The sequence below is a fragment of the Bos indicus x Bos taurus genome, chromosome 7 (genome assembly GCF_003369695.1).
Source record: "Bos indicus x Bos taurus breed Angus x Brahman F1 hybrid chromosome 7, Bos_hybrid_MaternalHap_v2.0, whole genome shotgun sequence".
Taxonomy (NCBI): domain Eukaryota; kingdom Metazoa; phylum Chordata; class Mammalia; order Artiodactyla; family Bovidae; genus Bos; species Bos indicus x Bos taurus.
In genome coordinates this window covers 2,768,413-2,787,869 of record NC_040082.1, presented here as the reverse complement: position 1 = coordinate 2,787,869, position 19,457 = coordinate 2,768,413, and the positions used below count along the sequence as shown (strand labels likewise).

At 39.0% G+C, this 19,457-nt stretch overlaps 1 protein-coding gene across 4 annotated transcripts in view; it reads left to right on the top strand.

Annotated features, from left to right (window-relative positions):
- FER (FER tyrosine kinase) overlaps positions 1 to 19,457 on the top strand; it is a 460,995-nt gene that overhangs the window by 65,584 nt on the left and 375,954 nt on the right. For all 4 annotated transcript variants that reach the window (XM_027545475.1, XM_027545473.1, XM_027545474.1 and 1 more), the window contains one exon: positions 15,221 to 15,394. In XM_027545475.1, the coding sequence (XP_027401276.1) occupies positions 15,221 to 15,394 (174 nt within the window). The remainder of the gene's footprint in view (positions 1 to 15,220; positions 15,395 to 19,457) is intronic.

Below are 19,457 nucleotides of genomic sequence, written 5' to 3'. Positions count from 1 at the left end.
AGGTCTTTGGTTTTTACTGTGTGATTTTGCATGTCACAGTGATTTAGAGACACAAATGTTTTGTTATAGCAGAACTTACACATTAGAGTTACTTGGAGAGCTTTAAAATACTGAAGTGAGACCCCATTCCAAACCTATTAAATCAGAGTCTCTGGTCATGGGATTCAAGAATTGGTATTTTTAAAAGGCTGCTGCATGATTCTTACTGTAGAGCTTATTGTAGAACTGGCCTGGGAAAACTGGGAAACTTAAAAAAAATGCAGAAAGTAGGCTCTTCAGAATGGAAACTGCCTAAGGTTTCCCTTGCACTTGCAGTTCAGTCTTTGAAAAGCTCAGTTTTAGGGAAATTTAATGGCTTGTCTTCTAAATTTCTGTATCACACAAGAATTCAGAGATTTCAGAAACATCCTTATTTTGTAATGGGCAAACTCTGAACAAAAAGTGTTGTTTCAGAGAAACATTTGTTTTGAATTATTGTGCACAGAAACTGTACTTTCCTCTTTATGTATTTTTATGTTGTATTTAAAAGTGTTCAACCAAGAAGAAGGCAGGCAAGTAGTTGGAAGATACAGTTTGTAGAGAAAAGCTATTTACGACAACCGTTATTTAGGTATTTTTCAAGCTGGAGTCACTGTTGATTATTTTCAATGCTTTGCTGTAATTATAGGTCTCGTAGTAGTTTGTTCTTTGACTCAGTGTCCCAGAATAAGTGTTTTTGGTATAACGAACTCAAAACACTTGAATTACTACCTGTTTGAGATACTCATTTATCTCACCACGTATCTGTTAGTTCAATGCTTTTCTAAAGGTGCTTTTCTAACAGACAGAAAAAATTTCCCTATACGTGGTTTTCTGTTTTCAAAACATTGAGCACAGTGTTTACTTTTGTATATTGTGCGTTCATTCTAGTATCACCAATAAAGTTTACCTCTGTTGGCTTCCTAAGAGGGAAATGGACATTTTAGGAGTTATGCTCATTGATTTAGAAAGCTGGGATGATATCTAATGTATGCAACTGGTCTCCTTTTGGGAGGGGAGGGGATGTACAAGAGATTAAAATTTGTGTAAATTGAATCATTATTTGTCTTTTTTACTGTGAAATAAGAGATGCATATATTTCTAGGAATTATTTTTGATCACAAAACAATGTGACCAAATATAAATACAAAATAATAACATTTAGAAATTCAGAAAATCTTTTGAAATAATGCATTTCCCAAGTGGTGCTAGTGGTAAAGAACCTGCCTGTCAGTGCAGGAGACATAATAGTCTATTATGACTCTGGTTCAATCCCTGGGTTGGGAAGATCCCCTGGAGGAGGGCATAGCAACCCACCCCAGGATTCTTGCCTGGAGAATCCCATGGACAGAGGAGCCCGGTGAGCTGTGATCGATAGAGTCACAAAAAGTTGGACACGACTGAAGCAACTTAGCATGCATGCATGTAAAAAACAGTATTTTATGAGATAATATTAGTGTTCTTTAATATATGAATCGATATTCTGAAAAATGTTCTAGAAATTGAAAGTCCCAAACCAGTCATTTTGTTTTCCTGGAGCATAAAGAAATGTATACTACGAGTGTGTCCATCTTAAACTGGTGCTTTTCTAATTATTCAGTGTGGTACTGGGGTTGGTTAGGTAAAATAATGATTTCTTAATGATTTTGCTTAGGGAGATTTGAAGTGTGGCTCGTTACTCTTAAATAGGTTCGTTGGAAACTTAAATGCAGTGAGAGTCCTCTTCTGTTTCCATCTTCGTTTCTTCTAACAGAGTGTGTCACACCAAGAATGACTCACTGATCTTGGCCTGTGAGGACGTCTTCACTTTAGCTGTTTGTGACTCATGCTGCAAGGCAGGTGGTCTGCAGGGAGTCGATGGCTTTTCCCTCTGGCTCTTAAGCTTGTAATTTCATGATAAAGTGCTAAATACAGATTAATGTAATATGTAACCAGTTTGTAAGGTCCTCTCATCAGTTTATCATAGGTAGTTATTCTCAAAGTAATTTTTATTACTTTGATGCCAGAGTCGTTAGAGTCCAACCCTTCTGTGTCCTCCAGACATCTGAGGTTGTGTTAGGTCCAGCTCACTAAGAGGTGGGTTTGGGTTGAAGTTGAACTCCTCCATTCGTTAGCTGTATGATCTTAAGTAATTAAGATTACTTAATCTCTCTGATACCACTTATAAGATGAAGATATGTGTTTCAGATTATTGATACAAGGGGTAAGTAAGAGACAATCTATGGATATATTACAGGTAGATAATGTTAAAGAGGAGGAGGAAAAGGCTGTCTAGACAAGTAAGGTCAGCTTTAATAGGGGTGGAGTTGGGGAGAAGTAATGGAGAACATAAAACTCACCGCTTGGGTCTTTATTACAGAGAATGCAAGAAAAGAAAACAGCATTTATTCGATAGAGCTTCGGAGAAAGGGAGTATCCTAAGTATACAGCCTGATTCATGCCACCTGGGAACTAATGCAGAGCTTTAATTTTTTCTTTAACCCCTCTATTTCAGGGGTTTTAAACAAGATTAGATTGAGCAGTAGCTGGAAGAACTGGTTGGACTGAGGAAGTAAAGAGTTGTTTTCATAAAATATTTTGAACTGAAAGCCATTCGAGGAAACTTTGAGGATGCAGGAACTAGGGAAGGACAGAACTACCCCTGGGACATGGCCGGGGAACGGGGAATGGGCGTGGGGTGCAGCAGGGCGGAGGACAGGAATGTTAACACAGAAACTGCAGGGGCGCAGGCACGCATCTCCGTACTGTAACTTACTGCTTTCTCTAAAATTTCCCAACAGGCCATCCCTGTGTTAACAAGGACCCGCTAGAGCTGGGTCAGCAAAGGAGTCCTGTGGGTGTGAGCCGCAGGGAGTTTGTAAGGTTGACGAGGGAGGTAGCTGAGCAGAGAAGGGTCCCTGGGTGTTGGAGCTGGAAGGGACTGCGGGGATCTGGAATCCAGCCCCTAACTTTTGGTAGGACAGACTGCTGAGCTGATGCAATTTGCTTCTGAAGGACAAGGTGACTCTGGCCAGCTAGTTATCTCTGTTCCTCAGAAGAACAACGAGAGTGACCTTTAAGTCCAAGAAGAACAAAAGCAATTGAGGGGCGCTGAGTCTAGAAACTGGACGAAGTATTAGAAAGAAAAGGTAATGCGGTGTCCTTTGTAGCCTGCATCTGTGCTTAGACACTTTTTTAAAGCTGTGCCAGTGGCAGGCGGTTCCGTCAGTTCCTAGTTCCCTGAACCCTGCCCTCTGCGATGGGAGCTCAGAGTCGTGATCACTGGACTCAGGTAGCCCCTGCTTAGATGTCTAGACTTGCTCTTTTTCAGTGGTAGTAGCAGTATTCTAGTAGTGCTGTGGTTTCCTTACTGCGGAGACGAGTGAGCTGACGTGGGTCAGCATATTTGGGACCAGTCTTTAGAACCCAGATACTGACTTTGATTGTGTTGATTATTTTGATTCTATTTTGTTTTAAAGTGTTTGATAATTGTTTTGCCTACCTAGTGTTTTTATTCAGGATTTGTTTTTATTATGTTAAGTGTTTGATAATCTTAGAATTTATACTACTTGAGTAACAGGGTCTTCAAAGTTTCAGCCCTTCCGTTGTTATAAAGGTGGGGTTCCCTTTGTAGCTCAGTCAGTAAAGAATCTGCCTGCAATGCAGGAGACCCAGGTTCAATCCCTGGGTCAGGAAGATCCCCTGGAGAAGGAAACGGTAACCCACTCCAGGATTCTTTCCTGGAGAGTCCCATGGAGAGAGAAACCTGGCAGGCTACAGTCCATGGGGTCTCAAGAGTTGAACATGACTTAGTGACTAAACCACCACCTATTAAAGAGAGAAGCTGAAATTCCCCTGATGTTAAAGGATGTATTTAACTCAGATGACCCATTTCTTGCTGACTCATTAAGTAAACTCAGTCCTTTGGTTCTTTAAAAATATCCATCAGATGAGATCATATCTGTAGACATTTCTGGATACTGGGATATAAACCATGAAGAGAAGGAGACTAGTCAATACCTGCTCTGTTTACAGGGAAAGAAACTTTAAATGCTGTAAGAAAAAAAGATATCCAGAAACTCATCAAAATAAATTACACAGTTGATGGTTTCATATGTGTAATCAGTTTATGAAAATTATTGCAGTCATTATAAAACGTTTGAATGTCCCAAGACTGCTGACTCCGATATGGTTCTGATTGTTGTTGTTCCTACACTAAGTTGTGTTTGATTCTTTGTGACCCAAGGACTGCAGCACACGGGGCTGGACAGGGTCCTTCACTATCTCCTGCCGTTTGCTCAAACTCAGGTCCATTGAGTCGGTGATACCATGCAAACATCTCATCCTCTGTCGTCTCCTTCTCCTCCTGCCCTCAGTCTTTCCCAGCATCAGGGTCTTTTCCAGTGAGTCAGTTCTTCAAATCAGGTGGCCAAAGTATTGGAGTTTCAGCTCCAGCATAAGTCCTTCCAGTGAATATTCAAGGTTGATTTCCTTTATGATGGACTGATTGGATCTCCTTGCTGGCCAGGGGACTCACAAGGATCTTCTCCAACACCACAGTTCAAAAGCATCAATTCTTCAGTGCTTAGCCTTCTTTACAGTCTTATTCTCACATCCATACATGACTACTGGAAACACCATCAGTTTAGTTCAGTTCAGTTCAGTTGCTCAGTCGTGTCCAACCCTTTGTGACTCCATGGACTGCAGCACACAAGGCCTCCCTGTCCATCACCAACTCCCGGAGTTCACCCAAACTCATGTCCACTGAGTTGGTGATGCCATCCAACCATCTCATCCTCTGTCGTCCCCTTCTCCTCCCGCTTTGACTATATGGACCTTTGTTGGAAAAGTGATGTTTCTGCTTTTTAATACACTGTGTAGGTTTGTCATAGCTTTCCTTCAAGGAGCAAGCATATTTTAATTCCAACGCTGCAGTCACTGTCCGCAGTGATTTTTGAGCCCAAGAAAATAAAATCTGTCATGGTTTCCATTGTTTCCCCATCTGTTTGCCATGAAATAATGGGACGGGCTGCCTTGATCTTGGTTTTTTCAATGCTATGTTTTATGCCAGCCTTTTCATGCTCCTCTTTTACCCTCATCAAGACGTTTTAATTCCTCTTCACTTTCTGTCATCAGAGTGGTATCATCTGCATATCTGAGGTTGTTGATATTTCTCCCGGCAATCTTGATTCCAGTTTGTGCTTCATCCAGCCTGGCATTTCACATGATGTACTCTGCATATAAATTAAATCAGCAGGGTGACAATATACAGCCTTGATGTACTCCTTTCCCTATTTTGAACCAGTCCATTGTTCCATGTCCAGTTCTAACTGGTGCTTCATGACCTGCATACAGGTTTCTCAGGAGACAGGTAAGGTGGCCTGGTATTCCCATCTCTTTAAGAATTTTCCACAGTTTATTTTGATCCACAGAGTCAAAGACTTTAGCGTAGTTAATTAAGCAGAAGTAGATGTTTTTGGAATTCCCTTGCTTTTTCTGTGATCCAGTGGGTGTTGGCAATTTGATATCCAGTTCCTCTACCTTTCTCCACCTAGCTTAGTTCTCAGTTCACATACTGTTAAAGCCTAGCTTGAAGGATTTTGAGCATAATCTTGCTAGCATGTGAAATGAATGCAATTGTACTGTAGTTTGAACATTCTTTGGCGTTGCCTTTCTTTGGGATGGAGTGCAAACTGACCTTTCCAGTCCTGTGGCCACTGCTGAGTTTTTCAAATTTGCTGGCATATTGAGTGCAGCACTTTCACAGCATCATCTTTCAGGATTTGAAATAGCTCAACTGGAATTCCATCAGCTACACTAGCTTTGTTTGTAGTGATGCTTTCTAAGGCCCACTTGACTTCACATTCCAGGATATATGGCTCCAGGTGAGTGAGTACACCATCATCGTTATCTGGGGCATTAAGTCCTTTTTTGTATAGTTCTTCTTTGTAGTCTTGCCACCTCTTCCTGATATCTTCAGCTTCTCTTAGGTCTTTGCCATTTCTGCCCTTTATTGTGCCCATCTTTGCATGAGATAGTCCTTGGTATCCCCAGTTTTCTTGAAGCGATCCCTAGTCTTTCCCATTCTGTTGCATTCCTCTTTCTTTGCGTTGTTCGCTTAAGTACACTTTCTCGTCTCTCCTTGCTGTTCTCTGGAACTCTGTGTCCAGTTGCATATATGTTTCTCTTTCCCGTTTCTTCTTTTCTCAGCTATTTGTAAGGCCTCCTCAGACAACCACTTTGTCTTCTTGCATTTATTTTTCTTTTGGAGTTTTGATCACGGCCCCCTGTGCAATGTTGTGAACCTCTGTCCATAGTTCTTCAGGCACTGTCTACCTGATCTAATCCGTTGAATCCATTTGTCACATCCACTTTATCATCATAAGGGATTTGATTTAGGTCATACCTGAATGGCCAGTGGTTTTCGCTACTTTTTTCAATTTGAGCCTGGATTTTGCAATAAGTTGCTCATGATATGAGTCACAGTCAGCTTCTGGTTGGGTTATCCGTTTAAAAAAAATTTTTTTTAACATATTCTGTAGGTGAAAGTTGTTAGTATTTTAACATCTAACATTAGGTAAATGCTTAGCGCTGTTCAGTGCTTCATTTAAGGCCTTGTAACAAAGTGAAGAGGAACTAAAAAGCCTCTTGATGAAAGTAAAAGAGGAGAGTGAAAAAGTTGGCTTAAAGCTCAACATTCAGAAAACTAAGATCATGGCATCTGGTCTCATCACTTCATGGGAAATAGATGGGGAAACAGTGGAAACAGTGTCAGACTTTATTTTTTTGGGCTCCAAAATCACTGCAGATGGTGATTGCAGCCATGAAATTAAAAGACACTTACTCCTTGGAAGAAAAGTTATGACCAACCTAGATAGCATATTAAAAAGTAGAGACGTTACTTTGCCAACAAAGGTTTGTCTAGTTAAGGCTATGTTTTTTCCAGTGGTCATGTATGGATGTGAGAGTTGGACTGTGAAGAAGGCTGAGTGCCGAAGAATTGATGCTTTTGAACTGTGGTGTTGGAGAAGACTCTTGAGAGTCCCTTGGACTACAAGGAGATCCAACCAGTCCATCCTAAAGGAGATCGGTCATGGGTGTTCTTTGGAAGGACTGATGCTAACGCTGAAACTCTAATACTTTGGCCACCTCATGTGAAGACTTGACTCATTGGAAAAGACCCTGATGCTGGGAGGGATTGGGGGCAGGAGGAGAAGGGGACGACAGAGGATGAGATGGCTGGATGGTATCACTGACTCGATGGACGTGAGTTTGAGTAACCTCTGGGAGTTGGTGATGGACAGGGAGGCCTGGAGTGCTGCGATTCATGGGGTCACAAAGAGTCGGACACAACTGAGCGACTGAACTGAACTGAACTGAGAAACAGTGTTAAATAGCATTGTTGATATTAAACAGCCTGGTTTGCATTTGACTTATGTGGGAATACTTCTATATTTCACTATTAAATACTCATTTTTGAAATTTCCAAAACTGATTATAAGATCAGTCAGTTCAGTTGCTCAGTCGTGTCCGACTCTGTGACTGCATGAACTACAGCACATCAGGCCTCCCTGTCCATCACCAACACCTGGAGCTTGCTAAAACTCATGTCCATTGAGTCGATGATGCTATCCAACCATCTCATCCTCTCTTGTCGCCTTCTCCTCCCGCCTTCAATCTTTCCCAGCATCAGGGTCTTCCAATGAGTCAGCTCTTCGTATCAGTGGCCAAAGTATTGGAGCTTCATCTTCAGCATCAGTCCTTCCAATGAATATTTAGTACTGATTTCCTTTAGGATTGACTGGTTTGATCTCCTTGCAGTCCAAGGGACTGTTGAGAGTCTTCTCTAACACCACAGTTCAAAAGCATCAATTCTTCAATGCTCAGCTTTCTTTGGGGCTTCCTTTGTAGGTCAGTCGGTAAAGCATACGCCTGTAATGCGAGAGACCCGGGTTCAATTCCTGGGTTGGGAAGATCCCCAGGGGAAGGAAATGGCAACCCGCTCCAGGATTCTTGCCCAGAGAATCCCATGTACAGAGGAGCCATGGGATCGCAAAGAGCTGGACACGACTTAGCGCTGTCTTTCTTCTTTCTCACATCCATATATGACTACTGGTAAAACCATAGCTTTGACTAGACGGACCTTTGTCAGCAAAGTGATGTGTCTGCTTTTTATAACGCCGTCTAGGTTTGTCATAGCTTTCCTTCCAGGAAGCGAGCATCTTTTAATCTCATGGCTGCAGCCACCATCGCCCGTGTTTTTGGAGCCCGAGAAAATAAAATCTGTCACCGCTTCCTCTTTTTCCCCTTCTATTTGCCATGGAGTGATGGGACCAGATGCCATGATCTTACTTTTTGAATGTTGAATTTTAAACTAGCTCTTTCACTCTCCTCTTTCACCCTCATCAAGAGTCTCTTTAGTTCCTCTTTTCTTTCTGCCATTAGAGTGGTATCTCTGTATCTCTGAGGTTATTGATATTTCTCTTGGCCATCTTGATTCCAACTCATAATTCATCCAGCCCAGCATTTCGCATGATGTACTCTGCATAGAAGTTAAATGAGCACGGCCAGAATATTGGAGTGGATAGCCTTTCCCTTCTCCAGGGGATCTTTCCAACTCAGGGATTGAACCCAGGCCTCCCACATTGCAGGCAGATTCTTTACCAGCTGAGCCACAAGGGAAGCCTGAGAATACTGGAGTTGGTAGCCTATCCCTTCTCCAGCAGATCTTCCTGACCCAGGAATCGAACCAGGGTCTCCTAAATTGCAGGTGGATTTTTTACCAGCTGAGCTATGAGGGAAGCCCCATACTTTTTTAGAGGTATTTTATTGATAATTGGCTAATAATAACCATGTATTACATGGTTATTGGCCTCTTTGAATTTTCTATCTGTAAAGGTTAGGATTCAGTCAGGAAAACAAAACTTATACCAGGTACTTCAATAAATAGGGTTTAATTGGGGGAAATATGTTCAAAGGTTTTTGAAGGTCTAGGAGCGAACAGAGGAAGGTGAGGCAATTCAGAGATTAGTAACTCCATGGAGCCTCTGCCGTCTGGAAGCCCCAAAGGGCTGAGGAAGGCTCATTACAGTCAGCAAGAGAGACAGACAGAGGAAGAAATCTGAGCGGAGAGAGGTATACATCCAGGTTTCTCCCTTCTTCCCGCCTCTCTGTCTTGTGCCAGGACCTCCAGTTGCACAACAAAACCAAAAGCCAGTTAGCAGGAGGACGCCTGGGAAATACAGTTTGCAGAGATCAGGTTCTAGCTGGTAAAGGACTGAGAATGTGCCTGTGAGCAGAAAGTGGGATGATCTATGTGCTATCTATTGAAATGTCAGTTTTACTAATTTGAGTTTATCTTTAAAAGAAATAAAGGAGCCACTTCATTTATTTTCAGATCAGTTTCATCTTAACTTATGGTGATTTCTCTTTTCTAATTATAGATCTTATGTACTTTATTTCTTTTATTATTTCCTTTGTCATTGCTAAGCTCTCCTTTTTAATGCTATCAACATTATTTTTTCTATTTTTAATTTATCTAATTCATAAATATTTTAAATTTTTTCTTTTCAGTTTCTCCTGTGTACTTTCCTTAGTTTTACATTGTTCTCTGTTTTCTAACTTCTAAACTTGAATTTTAATAAACATTTTTAAACTTTTTTTTACTTAGAAATAGAAGTAAATCTTTGAGCAAATTGAGCTATGTATCATGGATCTTGATAGTATTTAACTGACTGTTATTTCCAGGAATTCTTTTAGATTAAAAATTTGTTTTGGCCTGTGCATTTTGTAGAAATGATTTGATTTTTTCCTTTAAAAAATTCTGATTTTTTTTTTTTAACTGAAAGAAGCTAGATACTGGAATTAGTATGCCCTATTTCTATTTTTCAGAAAATTTATACAAATTTTTATAGCCCACTATTATCTAATTTTTAACAATATTCTTATAAAAATAGATATTTTCTAGATCTATAGTATATAGAGTCTTATATATGATGATAGATCAAACATATTAATTACTAAATTTCTTGTTCAGATACTCTGTATTATGAATTTTTTTGATTTAGTCTATCATAGGTAGAGACGAGTATATTTAATTCTCTCACCACTTTTGATTTACCATCGCGTTCCCTCATTTTTGCTTTTTGTTTGGATGCATTGATTTCTAGGATGAGAAGAATCACAACGGTTATATGTTACTGTGAGTGATACTCTTTGGCATCATACTTTGCCCTTCCTTGTTTTATATTTTGTGTCTAACATTCAGTTTTAGGTCATTTGCGTATAATGACTGTTGAATTTTATTGTTCATGTTTTTCTGGAGTGATGTCCCCTACCATTTTTTGTTGATGTTACATGTTTTTTTATTTTACTGATATTTGTTATTTATAGTGTACAATGAAGTCTTTCCCCCCTGATTTGATAATAATTTTCCTTCTTGTAGATGTTTAACAGGTAATATTTTTATGTACTGCTTAACAGATGTTGTTATTTTTATTTTGCAGCTTATTTTTATTTTGAATCATTTAACATTTTAAAATTTTCTTTCCTTTTTTAGTGGACAATGTTATCTTTCTTTAAAAATTATTTTTGTGACAGAGGAAGCCTGCAAAGTCTGCCTTTTTAAACATTCACTTGTTTAATTTTTGAAGCTTAAGAATTATAAGCTTAAATCTGTATCTCTTTATTTATAAACTTTCTAGTCAATGCTGCCTATTGACTTATGTATGGAGGTTAAGAAATGAATATTCTAGGTAATGCTGCCTATTGACTTATGTATGGAGGTTAAGGAATGAATATACTTCTTATCAGTCTCTCACCCTTGATTTTTGTCAGTATCCTTTGGGATTTCTGTCTAGTTTATTATAGTTAAGTTATTCCTACTTTCATATTTTGTAGCTCTTCTCTGAAAAGTTAATATACTTATATTCTATTCTGTAAACTTAACCACAGTGGTTTTATTTTCAAGTTCTATTATTCTTTGCCTGTGATTAGATTTTTGTAAAATTAAACCAGTTATTTTTACTTTTTTTTTTTTTATTTCTTACTCTATCTGTGGCTTTCAGCATCAGTGACTCTGACTGCTGGTAAAATTCCATTATGAGGAACATTATTAATCATTTAAACAGGATTCTGTATAATAAAGCAATTTGAATGTCTGCAGATGGCCTGCAGATGAGATGATTATTTTGTTTATTAGGTTATAAGGAATTATCTTCCAGAAATTACTGTAATCAACAAATATTTTATGCTTTGACCAGTGCTGTGCCAGAACTAAAGAGCCATATCTGCAAAGTGCTGTATCAGTTTTACTATAAATGTTGAAACGCATCCTTTTTTGTTTGTTTCTTTATCAAGCATCTGTTACCATTTTACTCATATCTCTATATAACAGACGTTCCAGCCACGTGTCTAATTCTCATTACACACCACCCGAACACTTTCTTGCCCACTAACTCATTCCTTTTAGGCCAGTACTTCTTACTGCATTATGTGCTGCTCTGATCCCTCGCTTGTTTTATCAGTTGAAGATAGACCCGTTAAGTTTTCCTTCCCCATCGTAATTGGCACTGCTCATGCTGTCTAACCCAGGGATCAGACCCAGGTCTCCCACCCCACTCCAGCATTCTGGCCTAGAGAGTTCCATGGACCATATAATCCATGGAGTCTCAGAGTAGGACACGATTGAGCGACTTTCACTCACTCACTCATGCTGTCTAGTTCCAGTTTGAAACAATTTAAAAAAATCTTTTAGTGGCATATTTTCACTTCATGGTTTTATATCACCATTAATACATAAAATAGTGAACAAGGAGACACAGTACTAACCCTCATGGAGCTTCCATTGTAGTTGGGGAGATCTTAAAAAAAAAACAAGCCAGATATACACACAAATAAATAATTATTTTAAGTGCTCAGATAGAGAATAGCAAGGATGAGACCTGCATGAGATTTAGCTGGTTCCTAATGGAAGAGATGGATCTTGCCATGTGAAAGAGAGGATAAGCCCCCAGGAAGAGAGAATGTTCAGGAAACTAAAGACCAGCACTCCTGGAATTTATTCAGCTGGGTAGAAGATGGCAAAACAGAAACTGAATGGATAGATCAGCTCAGATCAGTCGCTCAGTCGTGTCTGACTCTTTGCAACCCCATGAATCGCAGCACGCCAGGCCTCCCTGTCCATCACCAACTCCCAGAGTTCACTCAAACTCTTGTCCATCGAGTTGGTGATGCCATCCAGCCATCTCATCCTGTGTCATCCCCTTTTCCTCCTGCCCCCAATCCCTCCCAGCGTCAGGGTCTTTTCCAAGGAGTCAGCTCTTCGCATGAGGTGGCCAAAGTACTGGAGTTTCAGCTTTAGCATCATTCCTTCCAAAGAAATCCCAGGGCTGATCTCCTTTAGAATGGACTGGTTGGATCTCCTTGTAGTCAAAGGGACTCTCAAGAGTCTTCTCCAACACCACAGTTCAAAAGCATCAATTCTTTGGCGCTCAGCCTTCTTCACAGTCCAACTCTCACATCCATACATGACCACAGGAAAAACCATAGCCTTGACTAGACGGACCTTTGTTGGCAAAGTAATGTCTCTGCTTTTGAATATGCTGTCTAGGTTGGTCATAACTTTTCTTCCAAGGAGCAAGTGTTTTTTAATTTCATGGCTGCAGTCACCATCTGTAGTGACTTTGGAGCCCAGAAAAATAAAGTCTGACACTGTTTCCACTGTTTCCCCATCTATTTCCCATGAAGTGATGGGACCGGATGCCATGATCTTAGTTTTCTGAATGTTGAGCTTTAAGCCAACTTTTTCACTCTCCACTTTCATTTTCATCAAGAGGCCTTTTATAGCGGATACGTAATTTGAGACACTTTAGGTCTTAGAAGGAAGTTTGGATTTTCCTTTAAATGTAAAGGAAAGCCTGTATATGGTTTTTTGCAGGAGGATGGCAGTTTCTTTTGCTACGTTAAGGGGAATGGTGTGGAAAGGAGCATCAGCAGAAGAGAGGACACCAATTAGGTCTAAATCAGAGACAATTAAAACTTCCAAAAGGGGTGGCGGTGACTATGAAGAGAAGTGGGTAGATCTGTGGTAGCCTTTGGAGGGAGAATCAGAAGGACTTGCTGATGGATTGTTCATGTTCAAAGGTTGCTTCAGCTTCAGAAGAGAAGGAGTATTTATTAGCCTTATTAGGTTGTTAGTAGGACTTCCCTGGTGGCTTAGACAGTAAAGCGTCTGTCTACAATGTGGGAGACCTGGGTTCGATCCCTGGATCAGGAAGTTCCCTGGAGAAGGAAATGGCAACCCACTCCAGTACTCTTGCCTAGAAAATCCCACGGACAGAGGAGCCTGGTGTCCATGGGGTCGAAAAGAGTCGGACATGACTGAGTGAAGTGGGATCGAGCAGATTTTTGTTAAAGATAAATGGAAAGTTCTGATAAAAAGCATAAGGAGTTTTCTAATCACAGAGCAGGAGTTTTTGACAGTACAGGATTCTATAGATTGTGCCCTGGGTCAAAATGGGAAATATTGAGGTCACTCTGGCTTCGACAGTCGTGGTGATAATATATTCCTCGGGAGGTTTTGACTTTTCCACAGTAACTACAGTGAACAGGGCTATTAGACAGGATGAGATGTGCTGTCCTGCGAGGTGGAGGGTAATCTGACCTACTTGTATGACCTTTAACCTTAGCTTCTAAGAAGACTTCTCCCTAGGCTGCAAGGACTCCTACATAGAAACACAAAAAATTTTTGCTACAAAGCACTTAGAGAATATTTGTTTTTTGAAGATAGAGGATATTTATTTTTTGAGAAAGAAATTGATTCTTCTCACTTTATTTTTGGTAGCCTTAACATTCTGCACATGCTATATAGAATGTTTTCCTAACCCTCTATTTCTTAGAGTGAAAATATCATGAAAAAGGCAGAGCTACGGCAGTTACTAGGGCAGTCTAGATTATATTTTAAATCCACATTTATATAGTTTTTTGTTTTCATCTTCCTTAAATTTTATATTTTAATGGAAGAGCTACGTCAGTTTTAAATGGCTTTATGGTATCAAGAGCATCTTAGTACTCAGGGTTTTGAATTTGAAAGTAAATATGATGAGTTCGTAGGCTACCTGTCTTGTGTTTTTAAAAGCAACTGAAATTTTACAACTAAAATGACCTTTTTCCCTAAAGAAATATCCTCAAAGATTACTTTTTTAAAAAGAACATATACTGCAGTGTATCAAACACAAGAATACCCAGTTAGACCCTGGAGAGTTCTGACTGTGACCACAAATTTTTTGCTTCCTTTAGGCTAGCCTATGATTTAGATACTTACTAAATTTTGTTTTAGGATTACCTTGGAATACTAACAGTAATGAAATTAATTCTGTTCATTCACAGATCAAAAGTAATAGTGTAGAAAAATTAGTTTTGAGAAATATCCAAACATGCCTTGTCTATTTTTTGTGTGTATATCTTTAATATGGATCCTCTCTGACCAAACTAAACTTGTTTCTGAATAGGATTCAGCTGTATCTATGTGCCCACTTGTCCCAAACCCAGCATGATGTGTGTCTGCTGTTGAAGCAACATGTTAAGCTAGAACAACGAATGGTTTCTAACTAATTTATTAAGAGAAGAGAAAAGATAGAAATCTAGAGAATTCAAGTATTTAAGACATAGGCAGCAAAAGGAGAGCAGGTATTAAGATTGAGAAGGAATTTGTAGAAAGGGAGGAAGGCAGGTCAGTATGTTGGAAGAAAAGAGGCCGTAGAAACCAGCAACGAGAGTTTCAGGAAGTGTGAGTCGGTGGGATCAGATGCCGCAGAGAGACAGGTTACAGTGAAGATGGGTAAGCTTCTGTTGCATGTGACTGTTGGGAAGTGGTTTCCTTACTGAGACAATGGAAGAGTGTGGGCAGAAGCAATCCATCAGTGTTGGAAGACAGACAAGAAGTGGTACAGTGAAGACTGCAAGAGTGGGCTCTCCATGAGCCCCTCAGTCCTGTCCTGCTGTGATGCACACTCTCTGCTTACTGAATTTTGAAGCGTTTGTGCTTGAATTTAAAGATGTTGTATACAAAACATTCATATAGCTTATTGCATAATTGCCAGAAACCTGTTATTTTTATATTAGTGTAATAATTTGTGTAAAACTAAATGTTTAAGGTTCCTGAACACAGTGAAATGGAAGCCTCTAATACAAATGCTAATTTTGTTTCTTATTTTTTAAAAAGTCTTGGCTACTTATGATTCAGCAGACGGAACAGCTCAGCAGGATCATGAAGACACATGCGGAGGACCTGAATTCCGGGCCCTTACACAGGCTCACCATGATGATCAAAGATAAGCAGCAGGTGAAGAAGAGTTACATAGGTGTCCATCAGCAGATCGAGGCAGAGATGATCAAGGTTTGTCTTCCCACTCTGGGATTCTGTCTTTAGTGTGAGTTTTAGATTCACTGAGATGCTATATCCTGTTTAACTTTAAAAAGTGTTTAGTCACTATTTTCTGGTAAGAAATAGATTTCAATGTCTCTAATAAGTAGTATCTTATTTTTATTGAATATAAAACATGATTGATTATAAGATATGTGATTATTTATTCACACGAAAGAAATGCTGCCAAAATAAATTAGTTGGGATACTTCCACATTTTCTTCACAACTGGTGTCTGTCCCTTCTGCCTAACTTTTTACAGTGGTTTTAATTGTGAAAATTTTCAAGTGTACAGAAGAAGAGAGAATAATTAAATGAACTCCCATTGACCTGTCCATCCGCCTAGTCAATATTTTGGTTTGTTTTTTACATCTGTACTCTCACCTACCTTTCTTCTACATTGGATAATTTTATAGAAAATTCCAGTTTTTTACTTTTATTTGTAAATATTATTTATTGCTAATTACTCTTTAAGAAAACTATGTTATGAACTCACCTAAAAATAAAGATAATTCCTTAATATTATTAATTATCCTGATTGTGCTCAAATAATTGTTAAATGTTATTTTTGCAGTTGGTTCATTTGAATCATGATCCAAACCTGGCTTATACATTGCCTTTTAATAATCTCTTTTAATCTGTAGGCTCTCCTTGCCACCCCACTTTTAAAATGCTGTGCATTTAAAGAAACTGGGTAACTTACTCAATAGAATTGAATTCTTTCATTTTGGATTTTGCTGTTAGTATCTTGTAATGCAGTTTCATGTATTCCTTTATCCTTCAGTTTTCCAGCAAACTGGAAGTTAGATCTAGAGGCTTGACAATACTCTTGCTGTTTATTTCGGGCTGGTATAGATTTCCTGTTGTTTCATAACAAGAGGTATATATTATCTGCTAACAGGTACCAGTGCTGCCAGCCTTGTCAATCTATTAAAAATTTTCTCTTCAGCCTTTCACCTAATGAAGCACTTGATGTCCACTGCTCAGATCCATTAGTTCAGTGGAGGTTGTAAAACGACAATATTTTACTTCTGTCATTCCTGATGCAATTGTTAGCTGGAATTTTCAGTAAAAGTTTTTCCTGTATCAGCTATTTGGTTGCCATGAGGTATAGATCATGCAAGAAAGGTAAGACAAATACTTGCTTTTAGACATTAATTTGCCAGTTTACGAACAGTGAATTGGTTCTTTAGCAACTTCAGAAGTTAAGACTTCCATTTTCCAATCCAGCATGTAAGAAGCTTGGAATTGTCACTCCATCCTAACAGCAAATAAAAATTGGAACAAATTGAAAAATCAGCAACTCTTCTTAGATCCATTAGAGAAGATAGGTCACAGAGCAAAATGACTGTCCCCCAAACTGGACAAGTGAAAATAGAGAATCACAACTAACCAGACCAGCATCAGACTTGAGAACAAGTGTTCAGCTCAGTTCAGTCGCTCAGTCGTGTCCGACTCTTTGCAACCCCATGAATCCAGCACGCCAGGCCTCCGTGTCCATCACCAACTCCCGGAATTCACCCAAACTCATGTCCATAGAGTCAGTGATGCCATCCAGCCATCTGTGAAAAGAAGCGAAAAGCAAAGGAGAAAAGGAAAGATATAAGCATCTGAATGCAGAGTTCCAAAGAATAGCAAGGAGAGATAAGAAAGAACAAGTGTTAGGTGTAGAAAAACCCGAACTATAACTGACAAATTCTGGACGCTCTGATGGTTGAAAACTCCAGGAGGACCCACTCATTGAGGGGTCTTCACACTTGTGACTTTTACCTCCTGAATCTCTGTGAGGTACTCACAGTGAATATAGGGGGAAAAAAAAAAAAACTCATGATCTTGGCAGTGGAAGAGAAAGGGAACCATTCTGACATAGGTTAGAGCATTCTGTTCCTACCAAGGTATATCCTCAGAAGAAGCTGTTGAGCTGGAGCCTGGCTGATCTGAGGAAAGGGCAACAACCATATGTTGTCTATAAGAAACCCACTTTATACATAAAGACACATACAGATTAATAGTAAATGGATGGAGAAAGATGTACTGACCCTAATACAAAGAAAGTGGGAGTAGCTATATTAATTTCAGATAAGACAGACTTCAAAGCAAGGACGTTTATCAGGGATAAAGAGGAGAGTTACAGAATGTTGAAGGGGTCCGTTCTCCAGGAAGACAGTACAATCCTTAATGTACATGTGCTTAACAGCATAGCATCAAAATATTGGTAGGACTGTGAAACTGTTAAAATTGTAGGGAGAAATGAGTGGACCTCCATTACAGTTGGAGATTTCGGTACCTTTCCCCCACCCCCATCTGAAATGGACAGATGCAGCAGACAGAAAGTGAGTAAGGACAGAGTGAACTCAATAATGTCATTAGTCAGCCAGATGTGATGGACACTATTGACTACTTCATGCACAAACAGGGGAATACACATTCTTCTCAAGCTTATATTGCACAATTCAGCAAGATGTTCCACATTCAGGTTATAAGCTACATCAAAATATATTTAAAAGAGTGGAATTGATACAGTATGATAGCTAGAAAATCCCCAAATACTTGGAGATTAAACAACACACTTCTAAATAACCCATGGACCAAGGAAGAAATCTCAAGAAAAATATAAAGATATGTTGAACTAAATGAAACTGAAAAGAAAACTTATCAAAATGTGTGGGATATAGCAAAAGCAGTGCTTAGAGGGAAATTTATAGCATGGACTGCATTTGTTAGAAAGAAAGAAAGATCTAAAATCAATCATCTCTGCTTCTACCTTAGAAGAAACGGTAGAAAAAGAAGAACAGATTGAATCCAAAGTACACAGAAGAAAAGAACTAATGAAAATTAGAGTAGAACTCAGTGAAAAGGAAAACAGGAAACTAATTAAGAAAAGTCAGCAAAACCAAAATCTGATTTTCGAGAAGGTAAATGAAATCAACAAGTCTCTAGCCAGGCTAACAAAAAAACCAGTGTGGGTACAAATGACTAATATCAGAAGTGAAAGAGGAGACATGACTATGTATCCCATGGCTATTAAAAGGATAATGAAGGAATACTCTTTAATCAACCCTGTGTCCATAAATTTGATAAGCTGGGAGAAATGGGAGCATGCCTTGAATGACACAATCTGCTGAAACTCACATAAAATGACATGGACAGTCTGAACAGGCAGGTATCTATTAAAGTAATTGAATCGATCATTAATAACCTTCCAAAATAGAAGGCACCAGGCTCAGAAGGCTTCAAGCTCAGATGCCTTCACTGGTGAATTCTATCAAACATTCAAGGAAGAAATTGCACCACTTTTCTACAGACTTACCTCAGAAAAAGAAACAGAGAGAAGCTTACCAATCCCATTCTAGGATGCTAGTATTATCAAACACCAAAAGCAGACAAAGATATTAGGAAGCTATAAACCAATGTCTCTCATGAACATAGATGCAAACGTCTTTGAACTATTGAGAAATAAAATCCAACAGTGTAGAAAAAGAATTTATGCACCTTGACAAGTGGAATTTATTTCAGTTGTGAAAGTTTGGTTCAATATTTGAAAATCAATTAATGGAGTCCATTATATCAACAAACTAAAAAGAAAAATTACATGAGCATATGAATAGATGGAGAGAAAGCATCTGACAAAATCTACCACCAATTCGTGATTAAAAACTCTCAGTAAACTAGGAATAAAGGTGAACTTCCTCAACTTGATAAAGAATATCTGCAAAAAACTTCCAGCTAACATCATACATAAATGTGAGAAACATGTAACTTTCCCATTAAGATCAGAGCAAGACATGGATGTCCCCCGCTTGCCACTGCTTGTTAAAAAAATTCTGTCAATCTTAACTAATGAAACAAGACCAGGACAAGAAATAAAATGTATACAGATTGGGAATGTCATTATTTACAAATGACATGGTTGTTTATGTAGATAATCTGAGAGAATAAACCAAAAACTCTTGAAACAAACAATCAGTTATAGCAAGTTTGCAGGAAATGGCAACCCACTCCAGTATTCATGCCTGGAAAATCCCTTGGACAGAGC